The sequence below is a fragment of the Myotis brandtii genome, unplaced genomic scaffold, assembly GCF_000412655.1.
Source record: "Myotis brandtii unplaced genomic scaffold, ASM41265v1 scaffold325, whole genome shotgun sequence".
Taxonomy (NCBI): Eukaryota; Metazoa; Chordata; class Mammalia; order Chiroptera; family Vespertilionidae; genus Myotis; species Myotis brandtii.
The window spans coordinates 2261930-2279401 of record NW_005362486.1 but is presented as its reverse complement, the minus strand read 5'-3'; the positions used below and the strand labels follow the sequence as shown (position 1 = coordinate 2279401).

Genomic DNA, 17472 nt, shown 5'->3' with positions numbered 1-17472 from the left:
CCCCACACACACACACTCACATGCACTCACAGTCATACACTCACACAAACACACTCACACAATCACAGTCACACAATTGCACACATGCACTCACATAATCGCACATGCACACACACGTAATCACACATATGTACATGTGCATACATGCATTCGTACAAATGATCATACATGCACACAATCACACACTTGCACACACTCATCTGTTTGGTGCTGCCCCCACATCTCTACAGGGCCAAATCCAGCTCTTCCCCAAGGGCAGTAACAGGGCTGCCCTCCCAGGGGAGCCTCCCTGGCACTCTATCCAGAATGGACTTTTCTCTCCCAACTAATAGCTGGAGCACTTTGGGCCATTTGTGTGGTAATAGCACGCGTGACTCTATATTATAATCACGTGCCTACGCCTCATTTTCCTCTCCTAGATCACAACCATGATTTGAGTAGAGACAGTATTTTATATATTATTATAGCCCATGCCCAGCGGCCGTTGTCACGGGGCCTTGTGCATGAGAGGCGGCCAGTAAGTATCTGTCAAAAGGAGTAATATGATGAGAAAGATGGCAAGAGAAAGCCAGAGGAGAAAGGAGAAATAGAAGAAAGGGGAAGGGAAAGAAAGACAGATGTCGAGGGTCTTGTTCAAAAGGGAGTTAGAGAAAGGCTTGGAGGAATTAGAGGAATGGAAGGATTGGAGGAATTGAGGAATGGGAAGGATTGGAGGAATTAGAGGAATGGAAGGATTGGAGGAAAAGGGAAGAGACTCAGACCTGGGGAGGGAAGTGAGGTGATGAAAGGCAGAGGCAGAAAAGATGCAAGGAGGACCGGCAGCGATCTGAGATGAAGGATGTGGGTCAGTGCCAAGTCCGAGGTGTATGGAGAGCTGGACCATGTGCTATCCCTGTCCACGTCCCTGGTCTCGCTGAGTAGGCTGTGGCTAGCATGGGCCTTCCAAGGAAGGAGCGACCCAGCTCCCGAGAGACTTTCCAGTGGAGGAGGCAGCCTTGAGATTCGGGCACAGGAGCCAGTACAAAGAGAGAGAAAACGAGTGTGTGCGTGCATGCATGTGTGTGCACGCATGTGAGTGCGCGAGCGTTGCAAGGAGGACCGGCAGCGATCTGAGATGAAGGATGTGGGTCAGTGCAAAGTCCGAGGTGTATGGAGAACTGGACCATGTGCTATCCCCATCCACATCCCTGGTCTCGCTGAGTAGGCTATGGCTAGCATGGGCCTTCCAAGGAAAGAGCATCCCAGGCTCCCAAGAGACTTTCCAGTGGAGGAGGCAGCCGTGAGGTTCGGGCACAGGAGCCAGTACAGAGAGGAGAGAGAAAACGAGTGTGTGCGTGCATGCATGCATGTGTGTGCACGCATGTGAGTGCTGGAGCGTGTGTACACATTCGTCATGGTTCGATCTTAATCCCCCAACCCCGAACTAGCCATTGAGTGCCAGCCTGGCCTGGAGGGGTGTCTCCCTCTGGAACATGATCCTGGGGATCAACATCCCTGCAGCCTGCCAGCTTTGTTGCAAACTGCTGGCTCATGGTTTTCCCCGCATGCTAATCACTCAGCCTTGTGTTGCAAAGTAGATGTTCTTTAATCCAAATGTGTCCCCCTCACCACCTCCTCGATATCATACTGTGCCCCCATCCAGCTCTGTGGGGTCAGGGCATGTTCCCTGCTTGGTGAGTTTTCTCTTTGGGGCTGCAACAGGGATGAGGAGTGAGGGAGACTGCTACTACCCAGCTGCAGAACTAAAAGTTTCAGGGACTCTCTCCTCGTCCCTGGGAAGCCATCCTGCACCGCCTGTGCCTGACATCAGGTGTCCAGGCTCCTCAGAGCCCAGGCTTCTTACAGGGGCAGCATCCTCAGCTGGAAGGCTCATATTAGACTCTGACCCAGGGTTCTCCTGTCTTAGATGACACAAGCCACACCATCCACTGGAGAGAACCTAACTCCCACCTCGCTCAGGTATTAATTTGACCTGAAATCCATCCCTCTATCTCCATGGAGACTTAAACCTCAGCTCTATGCCAGGACAAACCCGGCTGAGCCATGGTTCTCATTCAGTCGCTGAGCATTTGCAGGGCACTTACTGTACACACCAAACTAGGCCAGTAAGAGGGACTATGAGTCACATCTGAAGAGCTAGCCTGTGTGAGCCATGGAAGGCTCAGGGTCAAGGGAGTACTGGGGAAGGACAGGAAAGGAGCTGCCAAAGAGGAGCTGCAGAACAGGAACTGAATTGAGCAAACCACGTGTGGCCTGAGGTTGCCCAGTCACCACTCAGCATCCTTCTTCCTCCCCCCGGGAAAGCGCAGGCCCAACCTGCACACCCTCATAGCCAGTGGGTTAGACAGGCAGCAGGAAGGTTTGGCCCACTGTGATTGGAGATGTTGTATATTCACTGGACTAGGGAGAACTTCTTAGAGGAGGAAGTATTTCAGGCCTCTTGCAGGGGGAGGAGTGAGGGTCAGTAGACTCTCTGGGATCTCTGAAGGTGAGTGTTCCCAGCTAGAGAGAAGTCTGGGAGAAGGTAAGGAACAGAGATAACTTTCTAGAATCCCTGGTGAGAAGGAGCAGCCGTTCATGCATCAGGCATCTATTCAGACACCTACTGAACCAGCTGAGTTCCAAGGATAGAAAAAGGGCTGCAAGAAGCTAATAATGATGTCTACTTGTTGGAAGTGAAAATGGGGTCCTTTCACAGAGCCCTGAGACAAGCGTTTCTGGGGACCCAGGCATGAGAGGTTGAGGTGTGGTGGAGAGATTTATTGGGATGGAAATGGAAAGTTGCCCCGCGTGACTCATCTCTGTCTGTCCCGCTGAGGAAAAAGTCCAGCCTCGTCTTCATCAAGCCCAGAAGAAAGGCCACGGCCCAAAATTCTGTGCCATCAGTTCAGCCCATGTCAAGGCTTAGTTCAGTTCAGTCTTTGGCCCCTTCCAGCTGCCTTAGTCTCTTTTCCCGGCTGCACTCAGATAGGCGCTGCATTGCTACACCCAGGCTCTCGCCTGGAGCCTGTGCTTGGAGTCTGCACAGTGGCCACAGGCAGCTAGGGCTACATGGCTGCTATGGAGAGAGAAAGCAGGAACAAATGGGGTGAAAGCCTGTTACGGGAGTGAGGGGGGTTGGGGGTAGGGAGAGAGTTGTTAAGCTTGGATTACATTATCTCAGGCTTAGAAAGGACTAGGCATCCTTTCAAACCAATCAACTTCCCAATTTTTCGGGGGCTTCTGATGGGTCCTCCCCCCATAACTAATTCATTTCCTAGATCTTCTGGGGATTTTTGTCCCTTACCCAATCTGTTCCTTTTCCCAGGCTAGGCTTCTCCCCTTTATAGTCCCATCTTGGCTTCTACTGCACATGCCTTAAGGTAGAAGGACCTCCTCTTGGGCCATCTTGGCTTCATTGGGCATGCGCCCGACAGAGCAATTTCCCCTCCTCCTTCCCCCAAAATCCAGTACCTGACTGGCAGTTCCCCTGGGGCAGACTCTTCCTGCTGGTTAGGGGATTGCTCTGGGATTACCCAAAGATTAAGTCCCAAGGGCAGAGGAGTGTGAATGAGCCTGTGAATGCTATAGCTTCCTCATGAAGCAGGCCCAATATTTGATTCAGCTCCCTCGTTTATTAGGCTCAAAGTCTGATTCTCTTTGCTCCCTTTCTTTATTAATATCTAGCCACCTACACTAGCACAATTACCAAAGACTTTAAAGGTAGAGGAGAGTGTAGGCAATGGGGTAAGGTTTGGAGACATGATGGAGACACATTAATTGAGTATCCAGCCACCTCTTGTGTTGCTCAAAGAAGACCTGGCAGAGAACGGGGAGAACGTCAACCATTACCTGTGTACCAGGTGCTCTACATGTACCATCTCCTTTATTCCTCACACAGAGGCTACCAGGTGCACATTATTTTCTCCATGTTGCACCCAAGGAAAGGGAAGTTAGGACACTGGCTCAAGGTCACACACCTAATAAGCAGCAGAGCGTGGGATGGGTCACTCCAGGTCGCTGTTCTGCTTATAATAAATCCTTGTACTTTTTTGTGGCACACAGGAAGGAGCACCAAGGTCCTGGGGCCTGCATAGGGAGGCGCAACCCTGCTTAGCTGTAGCTCCGGGATTTAGAGACTAGAGGGGAAGAACCCAATTAGGAAGCAAGAATTTGGATTTGCTAATCTATTGAAAATAGGGAGAAGAGAGGTACAAAGTGAACAGAATACTGAGATTCTGGGCTTGGTCGACCAGATGCACTCCAGCTGTGTGAGTCCCTAAGAAAACGGGGGCCTAATCAGTGCTTCCCTCCTTGGGGAAGGTGGACTTGTCTATTGCCCTGCACAAGGAGTTTGCATTTGCAAGATTAGCAGGAGGCCAGGGGGGTGGGGCAGTCACCTCAGCCAGGCCCTGAAGTTCTGCCCAGTGGCCGAGCACCCTAAGGGTGGGACCAGCGAGTCTTTCCGGTGGGAGGGGGGTAGGAGAAGGTGCCCTACCTGCAAGATCACCACTGAGATGGAAAGGGGGCACCCCCAAACCAAAGTGACAGGAAATTGAGTTCTGGGAGTTACCCTGCCTAAATCCTGCCTCAGGCCTTAAAGCGATCCCTCCTGCCAGTTCCTACCCCGGCCCTCCAGCTCAGGGGGCCAGGACCAGGAAGGTGGCCCTCCCGCCAGTCCAGTGAAACCTGAGCAGGCCTCCTTCTGCGAAGGAATGTTCCTTAAGAGCTGCAGCTGTTCCATGTCCCCACAGGCCAGAGTGCCTTTCCTTGAGACGAAAGCCCCCACAGCAGTGGAATAAGAACAGGATTAGGTGGCTGTTTACATGTGATTGGCTTCCCTGAGTTTGGGAACCCAGCTTTTTTGGGCTTAAGACAGGACGTTGGCGCTGCCAGAATGAAGGGACACTGCCAGGAACGGGTGTTTGAGGACAGTGGCAACCTTCCCACCCACTAAGGCACACACTCACCCTATCTCGGGCCAAAACCCAGGCAGGCCACATATTCATTGAGCATCTACCATGTGCCCAACACTCTGCTAGGCAGTTTGGGGGAATTCAAAGGTAGACCCCTCTTTCCCTCAAAAAACCTGCAACAAGAACAACAAGAACACCCACACGGGTGTTTGAGGACAGTGGCAACCTTCCCACCCACTAAGGCACACACTCACCCTATCTCGGGCCAAAACCCAGGCAGGCCACATATTCATTGAGCATCTACCATGTGCCCAACACTCTGCTAGGCAGTTTGGGGGAATTCAAAGGTAGACCCCTCTTTCCCTCAAAAAACCTGCAACAATAACAACAAGAACACCCACACACACACAAAAAAAAACCTGCAACCAAACTAGGGAAATAAGACACATGTGTAAGAAAAAAGCACTGTGCCATCCGTCCAGTGCAGCGGTCGCCAACCTTTCAGGCCTCACGGACCACCGGTTGGCGGCCGCTGGTCCAGTGCATCTGGCCGCAGGAAGCATTAGAGTCAGAGGCTGGACCGTGGGAAGAGCTTTCCACAGATGCGGGGCTCTCAGAACCATCTCCCCCATCCCAGCCCTGGCAAGTCAGACACCCGCCCTCCTGGAGTCCTGGGAGTCTTTGGGGAGCCTCTCTGAGCTGGTGGATCAGCAGAGACGCCTAGTGGCCGGATGTGTGGATGGCAGACAGCTGGGGCCCCTAGCCCCCTCAACCCACCCACACAAATCTTAGGGAATGGCCTTGGTTTTCCTAGTCTTCGGAGGGAGGGACTTTTGCAAGTCATCCAGTTTATCCCCCTTTTTGCAGGCATCCAGGTAAGGTAAAAATTCTAGCCTTTCAAATAACTCGGAAGGAAAGCTGTCCTATCAGTTATTGCCTTCACTCCTCATTTCTTCCTCCCATCACGGTTTATTCCCGGAGTGTCTTCCTTTAGTCAGTGGAAGGTGAGTCTTCCCAGGCAGCATAAGCTCCTTCCCTGTGAACTGTGAGGATCGGTGGCCGGCGTGTCGGACTCAGTTCCTCCTCGGCTTACTGCAGGCTGCAGCGTCAGGGTTCATAGTCACTGACAGGTCACTGTGCACTCCCCGCCCCCACTCCCCTCAGCTTCTTGACGCAATCACAGAGCCTTCACTCTTTCTTAGTAAGGTCTTTCTTTTAAACAAGTCATCTTTTTGTTGTTGTTGTTCCAAAAATTAGACTTGGAATAAAACTCACCTGGTGACCACTGTGATCCAGCAAGAGTGACTGATGGCCCCAGGGAGCGAGGGCCCTGCCACTGGTCATGGCCGAGTCCAGGGGGGTGCAAGCTTTCTGCTGGGTGGTGATTGTTGTTGTTTTTAAATATCTTTATTGACTTCAGAGAGGAAGGCAGAGGGAGAGAGAGATAGAAGCATCAATGATAGAATTATTCATGGGCTGCCTCCTGCCAGCCCCCTACCCCCCACTGGGGATTGAGCCCCCAACCTGGCCATGTGCCCTGACCTAGAATTGAACTCTGACCTTCTGGTTCATAGGTCGATGCTCAACCACTGAGCTATACTGGCTGGGCTTCTCCCTACTGCTCTGCCCCTCCCGAGGGCTCTGGGCCTCTGTGTGTCTCAGGGGAACCGCACAGTAGGAGCAGGAGGCCAGGCTTACAGGAGGCCTGGGAAGGCTCCTTCCCTCCGACTGCTGAGCCAAAACCGTGGCCTTTGAGACATCACTCCGGAAAACTATGAAAGTGTTCAGCTTTTTGGCCTTATTTCCTTCCAGAAAATAAACCTTACCTACTAGGAAGTCTTTTTGGCCTTATTTCCTTCCAGAAAATAAACCTTACTACAAGGAAGAGGCCACGAACTCCCCAGTCCGATGGAGTGGCCCCACCACAGAAGGTGGGAAAGTACCCAGGATTCCCAGGCTTCCGGCAGCTTCCCATGAGTGGGAACACGTAGCCATGTTCCTGGGGGGACAAGACAAAGAGCCCTTGGGCTGGATAACCAGCTTCAGCCCTGGTTCTGGACACTTCAAGCAGAGATGTGAGACGAGCTGGAAGTGCCCCTCGCCTCGTTAGGGGAGCTCAGGAGCTGGGGGGAAACCGCTCTGTGCGGGTCTAGACAGAGCAGCATCGCCTGGGTTGGAGTCTGATGATCCCCAAGAGGAGGCTGTGGAGAAGCTAATAATACTGTGTGCTTAGCCAACAGTTTCTCCCCAAAGGGCTCCCATAGCTGCCATAGCAGCTCCCTCCTCAGAAAGACCTATAGACTGTTCCCAGAGTACTGTCGTCTCCATAGAGACAGATTCAACCTGAAATAGCTGCGAAGTCAAGTCCCAAAGCTGGTCGGGGCTACAGCGCCTCCTTCAGGGGTGCACCTGGGGCCCAGGACCGTCCTAAGCAGGGAGGGGGGAATGAGGGCATGCAGCAAGGACGGACGCCATGGCAGGTGTGCACCCAGATGAATCTCTGCTATTGCAAGCAGCCCTGGGACTCCTGGGACAGGTGTCAGTCATGGCTGTGCCACTCCCTGGCTGAGTGACTTCAGCCAAAAGAAGTGGGAAATGATTTATTGGGTGCCTAAATGTGCCCGTCACTGCGCACGTGGGAGCCTGGCTGTCTGACCACAGAGCACAGCTCTCTGTGGGAGCTTCAGGGCTACACTCAGAGCTGGGGGACCTGGGTTCGAGGCACAGCAGCTTGACTAGGAAAAAACTCCCACTCTCTGGGCCTCAATTCCTATTCAGGCAAATGTGAAAACCTCTCCCCTGCTGACCACATGAGGAGTGGTGAGATGGAAGTGAAATAGCATGTGAAAGAATGTTCTCTAATATTCATGTGTATGATAAATGGGGAGGTTCCAGACCCATCTGATCTTTGGGATCACCTGAGGGAGGTTAGTAAAAGTGCAGATTGCTGAGGCTCTGATTCAATGGCCCTGAGAATCTATGTCTTTAAAAACATTCCAGTCCTGTCTGGTGTGGCTCAGTTGGTTGGGTGTTATCTCATGTATGGGAAGGTTGCTGGTTTGATTTCCGGTCAGGGCACATGCCTGGGTTGTGGGCTCTATCCCCTGTAGGGGGCGTGCAGGAGGCAGCCAATCAATGGTTTGCCCTCCCATCAGTGTTTCTTTCTCTCTCCCTCTCCCCTTCCCTTTCCTTTCCTCTCTCTTTAAAAACCAATTTTAAGATATTTTTTAAAAAAACAACACACCCTAGTGTCCAGGCAGGTTTGTAAATCAGCTCATATTTACAAATGTAAGGGGTGAATATCATTTTCCAGGACCTCGAGGATGCCAAGGTTTTGCTTCTTTTTTCGGCCCAGTTAAGATGCAGCTAGCCTGGGCCTACCCTAGGTCTCCACCCCTGACGTTCTCCATTCCATTCCTTTGCTGATAGAACTTGGCTACCTCCCAGCACAGACCCAGAGCAGGAGGAAAGGGTAGGAAAGAAAAGGGTCTGCTCCAATACATACATTGCCCTTAGTTACCCAGACAGGGTAAGCTGGCATGGAGGCGGACCAAGCCACAAGGCCGAGAACCAGCCAGAGTTTGAATAAGCAGGTGAAGTATTCGCTGATGGTAATGGCTCACTCTTTTGCCTCTGGCTAGTAAAATGTGTGTTGGTTGAATCCCAAGGCACACCTCTTGTATTCATTTTACTAATTTTGTGTCTTTCTAACATAGTTGGATAGTTAGGGTGTGGGGGGGGAATCTGGGACAACTTTTATGTTTGAAATCCCCCAATATCCTTACCCAATGAGGAACACCATGGCGTAGATGAAACCAAACAAGAGATCATTGAAAAGTCATCATGAGGTTTAGGGTGAGTGCAGAGAGGGACCTCCTTCCCTATTAAACTCACCTTCCAAGTCTGCTTCAGCTTCAAATACCATCATTCTGTCCACATCCTGGGAGAATGATTGGCTGGGGTGATGGATGAGAGGAGCTGAACCTTGAAGCAGACACATAGGTGAGACTCGGGCTTTCAGGGTTATTGGATGTCAGCACTGGGCAGACATGTTCTGTAAACAGGGGGGCTGAGCCCTCAGAAGGGCCCTGACTTGCCAGTTCCCAGACCCATTGTCTTTGCCCTGGTGCCCACGCTGCCTTTGTGCTCTGGGTGTGGGTTATCGGTAATTATGTATTGAATAACTAGTTCCTGAACCCCTGTGACTCACGGAGCACCTTGCAGCTGGGACCTTGGACGAGGCACTTGAGTGTCTGAGCCCTAGCTTCTTATTTGTGCCTCAGGAAGTTGGAATATATGGCTTTTTAAAAAAATCTTTATTGCTGTCCCTCTTTTTTCCCCCCATTGCCCTCCTCCATCCGGTTCCCGCCCCACCCAAGGCCATCGCCACCCTATTATGCCTATAAGATCTTTGTTTAATCTCTTCCCATCCCCCCACCCCCCTTTCCTCTGAGAATCATCAGTCTGTTCCATTTCCATGCCTCTGATTCTATTTTATTCACCAGTTTATTCTGTTCATTCGATTTCTTATTCATTTATTTTGATTTTTAGATTCAATTGTTGATAGGTATGTATTTGTTGCCATTTTGTTCATATTTTTTATCTTTTTCTTTTTCTTCTTCTTCCTCTTCTTAAAGAATACCCTTCAACATTTCATATAATACTGGTTTGGTGGTGATGAACTCCTGTAGCTTTTTCTTGTCTGTGAAGCTTTTTATCTGACCTTCAGTTCTAAATGATAGCTTTTCTGGGTAGAGTAATCTTGGTTGTAGGTTCTTGGTATTCATCACTTTCAATATTTCTTGCCACTCTTCTGGCCTACATAGTTTCTGTTGAGAAATCAGATGACAGTCGTATGGGCACTCTCTTGTAGGTAACTAACTGCTTTTTTCCTTGCTGCTTTTAAGATTCTCTCTTTGTCTTTAGCCCTTGGCATTTTAATTATGATGTGTCTTACTGTGGTCCTCTTTGGTTTTGGATATAGGTTTTCTATATCTTGCTCTCTCTTCTTCTGGCACCCTATAATTCGGATGTTGGTACGCTTGAAGTTGTCCCAGAGGCTCCTTACACTATCTTCATATTTTTGGATTCATTTTTTCTTTTTGCTCTTCTGGTTGGGTATTTTTTGCTTCCTCGTATTTCAAATCGTTGATTCGATTCTTAGAATCCTCTACTCTACTGTTGAATCCCTGTATATTATTCTTTATTTCAGTCAGTGTATGCTTAATTTCTCACTGGTCCTTTTTTTTTTTTTTGGAGGTTTCTAGAAGATTCTTGAGTAACCTTATAACCATGGTTTTGAATTCTATATCCAGTAGTTTGCTTTCTTCCATTTCTTTCATTTGTGACATGTTTCTTTGTCTCCACATTTTGGCTGCTTCTCCGTGTTTGTTTCTATGTATTGGGTAGAGATGCTATGTCTCCTTGAGTTGGTAGAGTGGCCTTGTGTAGTAGGTTTCCTGTAGGGCCTAGTGACTCAGCCTCCCCAATCACCTGAGGTGGACACTCTAGGTGCACCCCTTTGTGGGCTGTGAGCATGGTCTTGTTGTAGTTGAGATTTGATTGCTGTTGGTATCACTGGGGGGAATTGACCTCCAGGCCAATTGGCTGTGGGGACCAGCTGCAACTACAGTGGGAGAGTTGCTGTGCAAGAGACACCCCTATGGATCAGGACTTGCTTTGATGAGGCTTTGGTACTCACTGAATCTGCCCCTGAGGTGTCGCTTATGGATGTGTAGAGTTGTAATCTGGTATGATCTGACACTGACCACTGAGTACACTGGCTCTTGGGTCTCCAGGGAGGTGCAAAGTCAGCCACTGCCTGGGGTCACCCAGCAGGAGCTACAGAGAGATCTGCAGATTTCTTCTCTTTGTATCAGGTTTGGAAGTGCCTAGATGAGGCCCAGCTGTGAAGCAAGGTAGGCTGGTGCTGGTGCTGGGTCTTGGGCCTTTTATTGATACAATTGGGGCTCCCTGACCCAGCTGCAATTTGTTTTGAGAGATTTAAGCCTGAGCAGGGAGAGGCCATTGATATGCAAAAGCTGCTGCTCACAGCTTGGGTGGGGTTATAAATTGGATGGGGTGGGGTCTCTGGGAATCACCAGGGTGGAGCAAACAGAAATGGCTGCCAGTCAGCTCTACAACCAGGGAGGTCCCAGCATAGGAACAATGATCCCTGCGAGCACCTCTGTCTGGGAGTAAGCTGCTCCCCAGTTCCTGCCCAGATGCCAGGCAATCCAGTTCCTCCTGGTATGTGTCTGTGTCCCCCAAAGCCTCACCCTGGTGCCACCTTTTAAGAGAAACAGCTGGATCTCCAGCAGCCTCTGTGTCACTGAGCCCCAATCCGCACTGGTTTTTACAACCCCTAGTTCTTACTGCCTGAAGGGACTTCTTTTCCCAGCTCTGGGACCCTGGGCTGGGGGTCTGGTGTGGGGCTGGGCCCCCTTGCTCCTCCAGCCTCAGAGACGATCTCCCTCCTGATTAAAAAAGCGGCACACGTGGGTGCCAGACCAGCCTGTTCCGCATCCCCACACCTCCTACCGGTCTCAGTGTGCTTTCTTCTTGCCTTCTCTAGTTGTTGGACTTCCATTCAGCCAGCTTTCCGGTGGTCCTGGATGATGGTGGTTCTGTATTTTAGTTGTAATTTTGATGTGGTTGTGGGAGGTGGTGAGTACAGGCGTTTACCTACACCGCCATCTTCCTTGTCTGTCGGAATATGTGATTTTTAAGGGCCCTTCCAGAGTCTAAGCTTCTGCAAGTCAGACTCGGTGTTAGACTTGAACTGCATCCGAGGGAAGGCCAAGAGTTCTGCTCAAACCATACACCTCCCTGGCTGGGAGGTGCTCACAGAGTCCCAGGAAGGGGAAGGTCGGGCAAGAGCTGCCCTCCCCTCCAAGGTCACAGCAGAGGTGAGCCAAGAATAGAAGCGAGGCCTCCGACAGAGGCCCTGCCAAGCCTGGTGGGTGGGGGAGGGGTAGTGACTCCAGTTCCCCAAGTGCTGCTTCTCTGGGCCTGGCACGCAGGGTGGACACGCAGCTCTGAAGGAGATGCCAGGGGGTGGGGGACTCATGGGCTGACTCGTGAGATTCATACATCAGTGCTGACCACCCCTTCCTGAGAGGCTCTGGATTTCCTGGTGCCAGGGTCTGGGAAGAACCCCTGGGCCTTCCATACTCCTCCTGGGTCTGTTGCTGCAGGCAGGCAGTTACTGGCTAAGGTTTCCTCCAAACACGGGTCTCTCCCCCTTCATACTCTACCAGCAGTTCTCAACCTGTGGGTCTCGAACAATGAAAATACATCCTGCATATCAGATATTTGCACTACGATTCATAACAGTAGCAAAATTACAGTTATGAAGTAGCAACGAAAATAATTTTATGGTTGGGGGTCACCACAACATGAGGAACTCTATTAAAGGGTCGCAGCATTAGGAAGGTTGAGAACCACTGCTGGACTGTCCCTGGAGGCTGGATGCCCAAGCTTCTGTCAGTCCTAAAACAAAAGCTAGGAAGCTGGGGTCTTTTTTTCTCCCCAGTTTGGTCTTTTTTTTCTTGAGGGTTTACCTGAGTCCTTGCAGCACATGCCTTAGGAATCCAGCTGTGAGCAGGGAATCCAGCTGCTGGCAGCCGGTGGGCATCTGGTTCTGTAACCGGACATTCAAGGGGTCTGGGCTGCCTGTCACTACTTGAGCCAATTAAGCAGAGACAGGGTTGAATCATATATGAGTGTTTATTCCAATGATGCCGGCAGCATGGGAGAGCAGCAGGTCATCCACAAAAATCTGCTCTGCAGCCCCCATAAGCCAGCTGCTTATATTGGGTAGAAGGACAAAGATTATAGATTACAGGCATGGGAAAGTAGGCACGGGAGAATCATGCAGGCTGGGGGTGGGGGAGGTGGCAGAGGCAGGCACCTCTCCCCGGGACCAGATTACAGGCAATAGGGGCTGGGGTTGTAAAGAACAGGTGCCTCCAGGACTCGACTGTTTCAGCCACGAAGTTGTAAATCTTTCCATAGTGAAGTTGTAAATCTTTCCATAGTGACGGGCAGTTCTCGGGACAGGAGGATGGACTGCATTCCGATGTTAGCTCCCGTGTCCCAGGGCATATAACTCCCAGCCAGGTTAGAATGTGCTTTCTCTAGTCAGAACAGAACCATCATGGTTAACAGAGCATGATTAATATTTCTTATTTTATTTCTTATAACTAATAGCTAGTCCCCAATATTACATTTCTGCCCCTAACAGTTCAAGCCCTGTTTTCAGATGAGGAGCTGTGGTCGGAGGAGCTGAGAGACCGAGGCAGGTCTTCATGGCTCCTTCCGCCACACCTCGTTTGCTGCCTGTCTCACCTTCTCCAAATAAAGCCTGGCGACCCCACCTCTCACACACCCAACTTCTTCCTCACAAACTCCCCCAGAGCCCAGCCACCAGGCAGGGAGGGCTCGCTGCCCCTGTGCAGCCTGCAGCCCAATCTCCTTCCCCTTCGGCCGCAGTCCCTCAAGAAGTCCGAGCACTTCCTTGCTCAGCTGGTAAATGGCAATGAGGGGAGCAGGGAGCCAGAAAAAAAAGGCTCTTTTTAGCTGCTTTGCCTCCTGCAGAAGCGAACTGCCAGAATCGTCCACTGGGAACATGGGGCTGGCAGGGTGACGACGTGGGGGAAAGGGACCCTGGTTGCAGTGGGAGTCTGTGGGGCTGAGGAAGAGGAAGGAATCCATGAAATGTGCATACGGTTGAGGCTCCTAAGAGATGCCCTTAGGAGATGGGTAGTGAAGGGGCTAGGGTGGCTATTTTTTATTATTATCTAACAAGTAGCTCCTAGCAGCCAGGCACTGAACTCGGTGCTAAGGATACAAAGATAAAAGTGCAGAGGCCGCTTTGTGTGTGGACTTGGTGTAGTAAGTGCTGGGATTTAGGTGCTCATGGAGGTGTGGGGGAGGGGGCATGTGGAGCCGACCCAGTGTGTAGGATGACTGGTGCCTCAAAGCTGCTTCCCACCCCCGCTGCACATTAGAGCCACCTGGGAGCTTTTAAAACCCAAACCCGGGCCACACCCCTGAGCAAGTAGATCAGAATCTCTGGGGCTGGAACCCAGGCATCAATGGTGGACACTCCAAAGTGAGGCCAAGTGGGGAATGCGAGTTCATGGTCATTTATGTCTTAGGTTTGCAGGGGAATGGGATGGCTAACTGGGTGACTTGTTGGTTGGTTGGTTGGTTGGTTGGTTTTTAATATTGAGCCTTCTTATTCATTCTTTCTAGAATCCTTGAGAATTACCTTTCCAATGTGGGTGTGGGTGGAAACAGGAAGGAGGGAGGAGGGGAGGCAGGAGGCGGAGGGGAGAGGAGGAATTGGGCTGTGGCATCTAAGCTCTTAGCAACATTGTCATGAACCACACCTCCCTTACTGCCAGGACCTCCTGCAGAATTCTCCCAATTCCATGTCCGGAGTCTCCAATAACCCCCAGGGGATTGTGGTCCCAGCCTCAGCGCTCCAGCAGAGCAGCATCGCCATGACAACTGTCAACTCACAAGTGGTGTCAGGTTGGTGCAGGGGACCGTGGGGACACCCCTGGGAAGAGAAAAGGTGGCCCCAAGGCGACTGCAGGGTTGAGGGGCAGGGCATTGCACAAGTGCCCCTGGAAATGGGAGAGGGGCTCCCCGCTGAGTTTCTTAGCTAGAGTTCTGTAATGTATAGATGGTTTGCACCAAGACTTCATTGTATGGTTTGGAACAAATTTGGGTCAAAGTCTCAAGAGTCCCTCAGAGACCAAGCAAGGCTATCGTCCTTTCCCCAACACGTGTCCCATCCTGCCCCTTTCCACAGGGGCTGAGTACCTCCAGAGCAGAAAGTGCCCCCATGACAGGGGACACAAAAACTGGTTGTCTCCTCAGGTGGAGCCTTATACCAGCCAGTTACCATGGTAACCTCCCAGGGTCAGGTGGTCACCCAAGCAATCCCCCAGGGAGCCATCCAGATCCAGAACACACAGGTGAGTGTGTGTCCCAGTGTGTGCACGTTTGCATGGGTGTGGGGGAGGGCAACCGAGGTCACTTACCATCTGGTAGGCACCTCACACAAGTTACTCATTTACTCCCCATTATTCTCCTAAGAGGTAACATCACCCCCACTTTCCAGTTAAGAAGCTGGGTGCTGGAGAGGTTTTATCAACTCCTGGGATTTTGCTGCCTCCCCGTTGCATCAAAGGCTCCTGTTTCTGGTCTCCACTTGGAGCCGCCCTGGAGCTCAGTGAGCAGAGGGGCCCGGGGAGACCTCTCTGAGCCTCAGAGTTCTTATCCACCCAGCAAGTACACACAGTCCTACAACCTACAGGCTGCTGTGAGGGCTCACCATGGTAACACACAGGAAGTCACTTGGCAAACTGTAAACTCCTCCAGAAAGGCTAACTATTGGATGGTTTATGGTTTCCTCTGTCTCTTCTCTCCCCACTTCACCACATCCCCTCTCCCTCCTTCTCCATTCTGTGAGGTGAAGGGAAAGGTGACCTCCCAGGGCCCTAGAGTGAATTGGGAAGGGGGCTGGCAGCAAGAACCTGCCATCATCACCATGGCAACAGGTCCCTAGCTGCCAGTCTGCCAGGCTGCTGATGCTGACTTTTTCTTCACGTGCCCTGAAGGTTAACCTTGACCTCACTTCCCTCCTGGACAATGAGGATAAGAAGTCCAAGAACAAGCGAGGAGTCTTGCCCAAGCACGCCACCAATATCATGCGTTCTTGGCTCTTCCAGCATCTCATGGTGAGTGTGTGTGCACTGACGGGTGTATGGGTGCAGCGGCACCCCCAGGTCCACAGAGGGCGTGGCCTCAGAGAGAGGCTCTCTGATTGGATATCATCTTCTAGACCCAGGTCAGAGGGAGGCTCCCACGGGAACTCAAGCTGGGAGACTATCCCTAGTGCTTGCTGCTGCTGCCTCAGAAAAAGGGCGACATCAGAGGGTGTGGGACAGACATATTCTGACTTAAGAACTGGGAGTGTTCGGAACTGTTTCATGAACAGAGTGAGATTCTGTGGGGCCGGGGCTGAGCTTCCTGGTCCAGAGCCCTCCTCCCAGGCAGCACGCTCACTCTGCCCTTCTCTTAAGAGGCAAATGTTCATTCTCTGCTCTTCTGGGTCCCGGAGTCCCCACCGCCGGGGAAGCTGAGGTGTGTGTCCCCCTCCTGCTCGGAGCCCCAGCTGAGGCACAGTGCGGGGGGGCTGTGGTTGAGCCCATGGGCTCTGGAGGGGCACAGACTGAAGTCCCGGCTTCCTCGTGTGTCCAGCTCAGCTCCGTGATACAGAGCAAAGGCTTTCATAAGCCTCATGGCCACTTTCGTGAAATGGAGACAGAGCCTTGGGTTTAACTGTGTGTTTGTAAAGTGCCCACTGGGTGCACCGAGGTGGAGCTGTGTGCTTGCAGGGCTCGTTGTAATAGTGGCTTCGGTTGACTGTCAGGAATTACTTCAATGACTTTAGCCCCTAACGCCATCCCAGAGCTGTCGATACAAAGACCAGTGACTGTCTGGGCTGAGTGTGAGAGAGTGTGTGTGCGTGCGTGTGTGTGCGCGCGTGTGCGTGTGTGTGTGTGTGTGTGTGTGTGTGTGTGTGTGTCCAGGGTGCAGAGGTGGAGTCTGTGAACATGGATGGGCTCCCAGCAGTCTGGAAGTGTGGCCTGCCAGGACATAGACACACAGATACAGGACAAACAGCAAAGTTGGGACTAGAATTATAGACATAATTTGGCCTGTGAAGTGTGAGAAGAACCGGGAGTAAGGAAGCTCTTTCTCAATCAAATAGAATCAATCAGTCCTTCCATCAAGGCACAGTTCTTCATGGAAATGGGAGGGCCTCCAAAGCCATGAGCCTGGGCCTGGCTCTCAGATACGGGGCCCCAAGGACCTGCCTCAGAAGGGGGTGTGCATCCCAGGACCAAGAAAACTGCCCTGAGGGCTCATTGTGGGGCTGGGGCTTGGCATCTCCCCACACATCCCCCTTCCCCTGCTCCAGGGATGTGGGGCCTCCAGTGCTGAGGGAATACAGTCTGAAAACACCCCCAGGGAACAAATAGAAACCTACTTTGGAGAGAAGGGGGTGGACAGCTGAGAATTAAGGTGAGAATAGGTTGGAACGACTCCAAGGACCAGGGCCAGGGCCAGCCCAGGGCTCCCGGGAGCAGCCCTGACGGGAGCTGGAGCTCACAGCGATGGTGGGGTGCAAGGTCGGCCTGCCCTGGTGTCGCGCTGTCAGAGGCTGTCTGCAGCCTTGTGCTGTGGGAGGTAGGACTTCAGGGCCCAGGGTGTGGTAGAAGCTCACCGGCCAAACCTGAGCTCAGATCTAGGCCTCAGCTCTTGCTGTCACCTGGCCACGCCCACCTCTGTGCAGATGATGATGAAGCAATGGAAGCATTGCTGAGACCCTAGCCACTGTGGTGCTTAATGATGTCAGTTCCCCTTCTCTCCTTCCTCGCCTCCCATCCCCATGCATTTTGAAGACTGATGTGAACATAGCTACAAACTCACTTCTGAGGGGAAGAAAAGGCAGGTGTAGGAGGGAGAGGAGGCTGCAATGCAGATTTCCCCGCAC

The 17472-nt window shown here is 51.7% G+C and overlaps 1 protein-coding gene across 4 annotated transcripts in view; it reads left to right on the top strand.

Moving 5' to 3' along the window:
- The window catches only part of PKNOX2 (PBX/knotted 1 homeobox 2), a 291449-nt gene that overhangs the window by 258314 nt on the left and 15663 nt on the right, over positions 1–17472 (top strand). For all 4 annotated transcript variants that reach the window (XM_005870910.2, XM_005870912.2, XM_005870911.2 and 1 more), the window contains 3 exons: positions 14306–14435; positions 14787–14884; positions 15530–15649. In XM_005870910.2, the coding sequence (XP_005870972.1) occupies positions 14306–14435; positions 14787–14884; positions 15530–15649 (348 nt within the window). The remainder of the gene's footprint in view (positions 1–14305; positions 14436–14786; positions 14885–15529; positions 15650–17472) is intronic.